Raw genomic sequence first — 10,464 nt, 5'->3', positions numbered from 1 at the left:
GCGTTCTGAATTTACAATTGATCGCACGCTTTGCTTATTGTTTGTGACAGATGAAATCGACTTCTAGTTGAATAGGTGCGCAAAAGCCGATCTATGCCTTGAGTACAGACGATACCGTAGTCTTTGTCTCGTAACCCAGTCATCGTATCGTTTTTTGGAAAAACAGACACTAGCATCGACGTCGTGTTACTATTGCGATGCGAGCACTTTTGAAACTTGCGAGAGAAAAAAATTTTCTCACTGAATGCAATGACAGGAGTATAACACGCTCATACTTTGAAACAGGAAATCCTCTGCAAATTTTTAAATGTTTTATAACATGTGTATGTGTATGAGAGAGAGAAAAATGTACGATAATCACGTGTTATGATTAGAAGAATAAACAAAGCAACAACAGAGTTATACAGATATATTTATTCAATAGTAAATGGGATTGTACGATAAACTAATTTCACAGTTGCGTGGATATATTCGTTCAAGCGAAGTATGGACGAAATTACTTTATATCTGTAGTATAGATCGATATTTATGGTACAGCGTGTATAAATCAAGATTAAGTATTAGTGTATTTCCAGACGAACGAATCGAACGTAATTAGAGAAATATGGATTATAGCACGGCGTGTCATGAGTGTATTATTCAAATTTTTTCTTGTATCCTGATGAACAAAGGCAAATATAATTTACGATGTATTACTAGATTTATTCAGCTCGACAATATTGAGTACCTAGAAAATTTAAAACTGTTGACTTAACTTTTAATAAAAAAAATGATGTCAATAAGTAATAATATATTTTACTTGGAGTTACTTTCACAATCCAATCTATAAAATATCCAACTCTTGTATTAACAGAAGGTTTTTGACTAGCACAAAAACTACCATAACTGATAACGCCAACTAAGACTAGACGTCTTGATGTTGGATTTTGCCATAAAACAGGTCCACCACTATCAAACTGATAAAAAAATGTATATATTAATATTCATAGTCATTTCAACAGTCATAAATTATTAGAGACTATCACGATCTGAATTACCTGACAAGAGTCCTTTCTTTCTGCAAAAGTACAAATCTGCCTATATTCTATATCTGGAAAGAACTTTTTACAAGTCGAATAATTGGTGACACTGAGTGTAACTTTCTGTAATGTATTCGACAGTGAACCTGCAAATTCGGTGGTGCCCCAGCCTGTAACATTTAGAAATTATTTCTTTGATATGATTTCAAGCTATGGCATGCATGATTCAATTGTGATTTAGACATTATTACTAGTACGAATTAATAATTCTATTACTATTAAAAATGGTAAATTTTTGAACTATTGATTATTATTATTATTATTATTATTATTATTATTATTATTATTATTATTATTATATACTGAGGTATTATTACTATTAGGAATTAACAATTCTTAATAGTTCCTGGTTCCTAACATTTAAATCAATTCAATATAAACACTAGATAATTGTGTGTATTTGAAAAAATCAATTTATCATGAAGTTACTTGATAATATTATAGCAATTAATTGTAAAAAAATTTCTTTACTAACTAAACTAAGTAATTAAATTTACTTTTGTAATTTTTAAGATTTTACTTTTTTTTCTTGAGTCTTGAAATTTAACACAATGATAAATGTAAAAAGTCAATATTTTTCATTAATATTTTTCAACCCTTGTTTTTTCAACTTTGAAAAACTGATAATCGATACTTCTTTTTTGAACTTTTTGAAAAAATATACTTTAAATAATTTTCATGCATTGTAATATTAACACAAAAAAGTGACTTTTTTGTATTTATGTGTATTTACGTAAGATCGGAGTGTGGGAGACAAGATTCATTCAGTGATGTAAGCTGAATTTTGATTACGTATTATAAATTTAATTGAATATTAGCATCTATCTATTTTAAGGTAGGTCTGATAATGTTGTAATATTTCATTTTTATTACGATTTTGATTTGGGAAATTTTCCAAATTTGAATATGAATTGCTATAGAAAATATTCGAATATGTTTACATCAAAATAATAGCATTTGTTTCTTTTTTCATTTGTTTTTAACGATCGATTGAGGTTTGCGTGACGGTTAGTGCATACGAGACTTGTGTAAAAGAATGGTTAGACGTCCGGAGTTTACAGCTGACGAATACAGCGATTTGGTGATTTTTTTGGTGAGGCTAGGTCTGGACGAGGAAGAGCTCAAAATACTGCTGTAGGAGGCACATAATGGGAGAAGAGTCGACCATCTAAACCTTCGAGACCACCATTAGAAGGTCAAGGGAGACTAGCTCTGTATTAGTGAGAAATTCGAACGGCGGTCGCCCAGGCAATCGGCCAGGCAGGCGACCAGCTGTACAATCCGATCGTTAATGTCTTCGAAGATGATCCAACGATTACTTTGCGAGTGGCTGCTCGTCAAGTTTCGGCAGATCTCAACGTGAGGTGCACGTACAATATGGCTCAACGAGTGATGGAGGAGGATGGGCAACACGTATATCACTACAGGCGTATTCAAGAACTTCGTGAGTTATAAATTCATGGGGATTCATCATTATGAAAAATAATTTGTGAGAGGGCAAGGTCGTGCGTTTGATGTTCGACGTTTTATCAACATGCTACTTGTTTAATCTAAAAAAATCATGACACCATCGTATTCCTTGTCTTTTTTACATCGAAAAATAATATTCGTAATATAAGGCTAGACACAAAGCTGCCCGAAATAAACGATCAAGCAAATGCATCTATAGCATGCGTGTGCGGAATATTGGATCGGGCGGCATAAAGATTATGCACCGGTGTCGCCAAAAAGTAATACCCATTAGTATCCACTTGCCTTTCTATTATGGTAAAGAACTTTTTCTCTGTGTGCAATTGAGCTTAAGACAAACACCCTTAAAAAATGGCCGCATCAGAAGTTTTCTTTTAATTTATGCATTTAAAACTTTTTAATTATTACGGTCACTGCACCTTAAAGTAAATTATAAAAGACACGAATATTTTCTGAATTACTTGTCATTGGCAGTTATTTTCATCTTTTAAACTTCTTTCATTTCATATTCAGAAGTATATGATGTCCTTTTGCACATTATAAATTTTCGATTATTTTTCATAATAGGAATAAATCCGTAATTGTCTCCAGCTCGCTTAATAGCTTCTGAGATTCTGAATTAGAATGTGAAGTAGATTCTGATGAGGAGATTATCGAAATAGATCCTGATGATATTGATGACGGTCTAGATCTAGACATATTTCGGAACAATTCTTTTTTTCCCTCTATGAAACTATGCGCTTCACGTTCTCGTATGAAAGAAGATATTGAACTAGGTGGAAATGATCCTATTCATTATTTCCAATTATTTTTCGACAATTTTTTTTTGACCTTATTCGTGAGGAAACCAATTGTTATTATCATCAAAACCCTCAATCCAAGCGTGTAAATATGAAGGAATGGAAAGATTTAGACAGAAAAGAGCTTCTAACATTTTTTCCCTTTCAATTCTAATAGAAATTTGATCAATTCTCAATTACAATGTACGAGAATAGGTCAATAAGTCCTTAGAAAATTCAAGAGATGGCACTCAAAACATCCCAACTCATGTTGCACCAGCAAGCGTCACTATTAAATAGAGTGCTGCCGAAGTTTTAACCAGATCCACTGAGTAGTTCCATTCTTATCGTCGATCAAAGTAAACAATTTTCATTTCTTGTTAACAATGGAAAAAAGTGAATTCCTAACGGTCATAAAACATTTCTATTTAAAAGGTCTTACACCGAAATAAATCTAAGCTAAGTAAGATGCAGTTCATGGTATATCTGCCCCTGTGTTTGCAACTGTTTACAATTGGGTAAATAAATATAAACGTGGCCGTACATCGACTGCAGATGAACATTGTTCAAGTCGTCCTATAGTCGTGAGCACTCCGGAAATGATCGATAAAATCTATGACATGGTGTTAAGTGACCAAAGAATAAAATTGCGCAAGATAGTTAAGGCCACAGGGGTTGGTTTTTTTTTTCAAAAGGTACAGTCATTTCAATTTTACACGAAAAATTGGACATGAGAAAAATTTCGGCAAGATGGGTGCCGCGTTGGCTCTCAGTCGAGAACAGATGCAGTCGAGTGGTGACCGCTGAGATCTTCTTGGCGCGCATCCACCGGAATCCGAACGACTTTCTGTGTCGATTCATAACTGTAGACGAAACGTGGATACACCACTACATTTTTTAGATGAAGGAACAGTCAAATCAGTGGATTGTGAAAGGTCAACCAGCTCCAAAGAAGACGAAGACCATGAAATCGACCGGCAAGGTTATGGCCACTGTTTTTTGAGAAGCACGTGGAATTATCTTCGTCGACTATTTAGAAAATGAACAAACAATCGCCAGAGAGTATTATGCATCGTTATTGGATTGGTTAAGCGAGAAAATAAAGGAAAAACGTGTTCGTTTGAAAGAAGAAAAATTTTGTTTCACATGCTTAGTTTCAATGTCTAAAATTAAGGAATTGAAGTTCAAATTAGTAGACCATCCACCATATTTACCAGATTTGGCCCCTAGTAACTTTTTTTATTTCCAAACCTAAAAAAGTGGCTTGCCGGACAACGATTTATCTCATACGAGGACGTCATAACACAAACAAATAGCTATTTTGAGGAACTTCCAAAATTATTTTTTTCTGATGGCTTAAAAAAACTTGAAGAATGCCTGGAAAAGTGTATCGAGCTGAAAAGAGATTATGTTGAAAAATAAAAAATCTACCATAAAAAATTGTTTTTCTATCTTTTTCTAAGGACTTATTGACCTACCCTCGTATATTCGATTGTTGTACGAGCCTGATATGAAAAGTAATTTTAAAAAAGAATATATCCCCAATTTTTATTATTGAACGTATTTCAAGAACAAAACCTACAATATATTATTTACTAGATTATCAAGAAAATTCGATTGTTGGAGATTTCTATGAACAAGAATTGCTGAAAGCTATGTATCCCAATGTATATCTTATTGAAAAAGTTTTGAAGAAACGTACCAATAAAGACTATTGAAATAGCTAGGATTTGATAACTCATACAATTCATGCGTTGATATCCACCCTCGTATCATCACAGTTGCATATAATAAAAATTGTTTTGTTAATCTTCCACCATATAATAAAGAACTAAAATTACTTTCACGTCAATAAGCTAAGCGATAAGCATAGAAATTAAAAAAAAGTTAATTGTATTTCTTTTTTTTTAATATTTAGTTTTGAATATTCAATGCTCCAGCTCAAATCACCAGAAGGAAACATAATAGGAAATACCATTGGATCCATATAATGAGATAATGAAATATTCTGTAAAATAATTTTTGTATTTTTTCCAAATTCATTTAGTTTAAAAATTTGCGGTCACTAAAAAACTAGCGAAAGATATGTAATTGGAATCAAGTCATTATTGTATATACTTTATTAAAGATAATATACAGGGTGACCCAATTTAAATGGGCACCGCAAACAACTCGTCAAGGACGGCCCCGATCGAAAAAATGGTAGAGACCAAAGTTGTAGGATATCGAGGGGGAAGTCTGATAGTGACCTTGGATGTGACATAGTCCATTAAGGTCATTTTAAGGTCAAATTTTTTTTTTAAACAGTATCCTTTCTCAATTTTGGATTCTGAAAGTGCGTAAAATGTTCCGTTTCAAACGAAGTAGTCAATTTAAAATAGAAGAAACGATATTTATCATTTTTTTTTTCTTTAACGTAGCTCTATTTATGCTCCATCAGTGCTAATCAGCGACGGAGGCTTGCAATGTGTTTGAGAACAAAGCACATGATACTTTTTTCAGTGGTGCTTGTATCAATCAGTAGTGACTGGGAATCGAACCCGGGCCTACCGGGTGCGAGTCTGTCGTCCTACCGACCGAGCCATTGCAGGCCTCTATATTTATCATTAATGTACCATTTCCTGCGTTTCGTCATTATTATGAAACTTGATGTCCAGGACCTAGGACGAGGATGTAGCAGGCTGGATTTTCAGGTCCCATTGGGATCTGGCCTAAAAGGCAAGAATTAAAGCCCAACCAGTGAAGGCAAGACCTGAAGGCACTGGCCGATGAAGGATCGGCTTTCATTGGCCGGGGTATGATTTCAATCCTTCATTGGCCGGTGCCTTTACGTCTTGCCTTCATCCGCCACGGTATGATTTCATTCCTTCATCGGTCGGTGCATTCACGTCTATAGAATAGATAGATAAATCATTAGATAGAGAGAACAACAGCTAGTGCCGTCTCAGCACCGATCTACTCTGCTCTAGAGTTGGATAACGAGGAAATAGAAAATAAACCAGACAGGAGACACAAGTAAAATAACTTCCCTAAATCTAGAAGAAATGAAAGAACTGTTCGAAATACAGAGAGAAACATTTTAATTTACGCAACCCGGATTTGTCGGAATCTAAGTAAGATAGGGAAAATAATTTAGACAAAAACTGTATGGGACAAAAGGAGCCACACAATGGCGCTAACGTCTCTGACCTTGGACTTGAACTTCAAGGTTATTTCAAGGTCAAAGTGGTTTTTTTCAATGGGAACACCTATTTTTGACTACGGATTCGGAAAGAGCAGAAAATTTCACGTCCAAAACGGTATTTAAATATTTTTTTTATGACCCTTACAAGATCATTTCAAGGTCAAATTCCAAAAATACCTTCGTTTTCAGGAATATTGGGTGTTTTTTCTAATGAAAACGTCTATTTTTCACAACGGATTCGGAAAGAGGTCGAAATTTTACGTCAGAAACGGTAATTCAACATTTTTTTTCATGACTTTGGGAAAGTCACTTCAAGGTCAAAAGTTAAAAATTCCTGTGGTTGCTATTTGTGCGATTGCCTATTGTGACAGAATAATTGTCTTTTATGTATGTACTTCGATGAGGAGGGGCATTAAGTACTTTGATCCACTGATTACTTTGATCATCAAGATTAAATTCCACCGATCATCAAGGTTATTTGAAGGTTATTTTTTTTGAATGGAAACCCATATTTTCGATCCTACAATCAGAAAAGATTACGCTGAATAGTACATTTCCGCTCTGGTGCTAGAAGTGGTTTTCTACTACTCAAAGCGAGTGAGAACATCGAGCAAGTTCAAAAACACTTCTCGCACCAAGTCGGAATAGTATTTTTTAACATAAGAACCTCAAAACTGGTATCAATGTCGTCGTTTTGAAGTTAGAAGTATGAAAAATGATTTTCCAAGTTTGTTTGCTCTTGAATGGATCTACTAGAGAAGGTTAATTCAAGATCAAATAATATAATATGCTTATCCTATCTTTAGCGTTACTCAGGAACAACAACGTGGACGTAATAGGATTGTGTTTCCTTTGGGGTGCTTGATTAAAGTGAGTCCTCTTGCTTCTCACTGTTTTGACCACGAAGCAAATTTTGAAAGTTACCTTCATTTATTGTAGGCATAAAGCTTAGTGCCGTTGAAAGTGGCGTATAGTGTTCAACAGAGTCTGACTCGGAATTTCGGCTCATGCTTGACGAATGCGATATTGTATGTTTTCTCTAGTTGTGGGCCGTCCTTCAAAAATAACATTCTTAAGGAAGCCCTACAAATAATAATCTAGAGATGTTAAATCAGGTGAGTTAGGAGGCAATTGACCATCTTGCTGAAACGACATTCTTCATCTAGTTTCATCAACATCATCAACATCATATAATAATTTTGGCAACTGGTCTCTTATTAACTGCAAATAACTTTACCTATCAACATTTCGCTGAAAAAAGTAGGGCCAATCAAATATCCATTTACAATTCAACACCATAGCATAAGGCTCTAGCGATGCTGATGGTCTACAACTGAGGATTTCTATTTGATCAATAATAACAATTGTGCCTATTTAATTGTACATCGCTCCAAAATTTAGCTTTATCAGAAAAAAGAACATAGTTAGAAAAATTAGGATCATTTTCTATAATCTGGAAGGCCCATTGGCAAAATTCAATCCTCATTTGCATATGATTCATTCTCAATTCCTGTACGAGCGTGATATGGTAAGCATCATATCTAACCCTATTTAAAATTCTCAGTGTTCTTCTTGGAATATCAACTTCCCTTTCTATTTAACGACTGTTGATATGAGGATTAAGATGAATAGCTTCAAGAATAGTTATAACACGAGCATCATCTTCGTTATACTCGGAACACCTGCGTTGGCGAACAAGGCGCCCTTGACGAGCTCTGGCAGTTAGACTTTGTATTGCCCTAACATTAGAATATCTTCTACCTGGAAAACGTTCAGCGTAAAGTCTTGCTGCAGCACAATAATTATTACGACATTCCCCTAAAATCATTATCACTTCAACAATCTCATTTGGAGGATAGTCACCCATTATGACAGTTAAAAATTTAAATAACACTATTAACTTTTAATTAATATTCCAAGTGTAGTGCAATAAACAAAAATTTTTTATAATAATCAAAAAACTCAAAAAGTAGTAATAGTAGTAAATAATAACCCTCGTCTAAATTTAACACTAATTAGATATTTCAATATTTTTGTAAAAGATTATTTTCTAATCAAAGATATTTTTTTTACTTTTAACACTACTTTATTTCCTCAATTACTACAAAGAATGTAAATGTTAATTTTTATTTTAAGTTCAAACCATCTTACAAATTTGTTAGTACATTAAAGAATTACATTTGAACAATCGGAAAGGGTAAATTTCAATTTTAAAAAAATCAACGAACTCGCTAATTTCTCGAAGTCCAATCATTATAAAAAGTTATCCATTGAATTTTTATAATTTATTTATTTATTTTTATTTTTTTTTTTAATAATTAATTTAAATATTAATTTATTTCAGTCCATTCGTTATAAAAATAATTTCAAATAAGCTTTACTAGCTGTATTACAATAAATTATAAATAATATTTTATTAATAAATTTTTATAATAAATTATCAATAAATTAACAGTACTTATTAAAGTAGAGAAATTCATTTTTGATTAAAAAAAATTCTTGTAAAGATTATTATAATATTGAATTTGTACCCAAGTAAATAGGTAAATGAACGTCTGATCCATCCAGTAAATATTATTTCAAAATAATTTATCCGTATTCCAATAACGAGTAGAGAAAAAATTATGTAAATATGAAAAAACGAAGTTTTAAATTAAAACTCCACAATGAGTCAGGGCAAAACTAAATATGATAACTTTTCTTATTTGATTTAGATTGATTTAGAAACTAGACGAAGAATGTGGTTTCAACAAGATGGTTAAGCACCACACTTTGTACTAATTGTTCGAGAATGATTGAATCAGACTTACCATGAAAGGCGGATCGGTAGAAGAGGACCAGTTAATTGGCCTCCTAACTAACCTGATTTAACATTTCTAAATTTTTATTTGTAGGACTACCTAAAAAATATTATTTTTGACGAGCGATGTAAGTAAATGGAGGAAACTTTGAATATTTGCTTCATACTTAAAACAGTAAGAGGTAAGGGGACTCACTTTAATCAAGCACCTCGAAGGAAACACAATCCTATTACGTCCACGACATTGTTCCTGGGTAACGCTAAAGATAGGATAAGCATATTATCTTATTTGATCTTGAATTAACCTTCTCTTGTAGATTCATTTAAGACAAAATAAACTTGAATATCATTTTCAGCAAATTTTTTCTGATTGCAGGGTCAAAAATAGGAGTTTTGATTGTAAAAACCATGAACTTCAAATAACCTTGATGGTCGAGTTAAAGATCAAAGTAATCAGTGGATCAAAGTACTTAATGTCCCTCCTGATCAGAGTACATAAACGACAATTATTCCATTAAAATAGGCAATCGCACAAATAGTAACCACAGCATTTTTTTACATTTGTCCTTGAAGTAACCTTCCGACAGTTATGAAGAAAAATGTTGAATTACCGTTTCTGACGCTCTTTCCGAATCCAGTGTGAAAATTAGACGTTTTCATTAGAAAAAACACCCTACCCCCAATATTCCTGAAAACGTAGGTTTTTTTGGAATTTGACCTTGAAATGATCTTGTGAGGGTCATAAAAGAAATTTTTAAATATCGTTTTGGACGTGAAATTTCCTGCTCTTTCCGAATACGTTGTCAAAAATAGGTTTCCCATTGAAAAAAACCACTTTGACCTTAAAATAAACTTGAAAGTCATGTCTAAGGTAAGAGACGTTAGCGCCATTGTGTGGCCCCCTTTATTCCATACAATTTTTGTCTGAACCGTTTTTCCCTCTCTCGCATAGATTCCGAGAAATCCGGGTGCATAGATTAAAATGGCCCACCCTGTATATACGAGTGGGCGTAAACGATAAGATAGAAAATGAACGGGAAAAAGAGAATATAAGAGAGAATTTAGCAGTCAAAAAGGATGGTCGAGATGTTGATGAACGTCTGGTCATGTGTGAATGTAATCTTAAGATTTAACAAATACACACACTCACAC

The 10,464-nt window shown here is 33.4% G+C and overlaps 1 protein-coding gene across 2 annotated transcripts in view; it reads right to left on the bottom strand.

Annotated features, from left to right (window-relative positions):
* Positions 1-421: 421 nt before the first annotated feature.
* The window catches only part of LOC131666885 (venom serine protease 34-like), a 343,024-nt gene continuing 332,981 nt past the window's right edge, over positions 422-10,464 (bottom strand). For both annotated transcript variants that reach the window (XM_058939947.1, XM_058939954.1), the window contains exons 6-8: positions 1,038-1,189; positions 800-956; positions 422-727 (exon numbers count right to left, since the gene is read on the bottom strand). In XM_058939947.1, coding sequence (XP_058795930.1) covers positions 702-727; positions 800-956; positions 1,038-1,189 — 335 coding nt within the window. In that variant the 3' untranslated portion in view covers positions 422-701. The remainder of the gene's footprint in view (positions 728-799; positions 957-1,037; positions 1,190-10,464) is intronic.

This window comes from Phymastichus coffea, unplaced genomic scaffold (genome assembly GCF_024137745.1).
Source record: "Phymastichus coffea isolate CEN01 unplaced genomic scaffold, Cenicafe_Pcof_1.1 PCOF00004, whole genome shotgun sequence".
Lineage (NCBI taxonomy): Eukaryota > Metazoa > Arthropoda > Insecta > Hymenoptera > Eulophidae > Phymastichus > Phymastichus coffea.
This window is presented reverse-complemented; position numbering and strand designations above follow the sequence as displayed.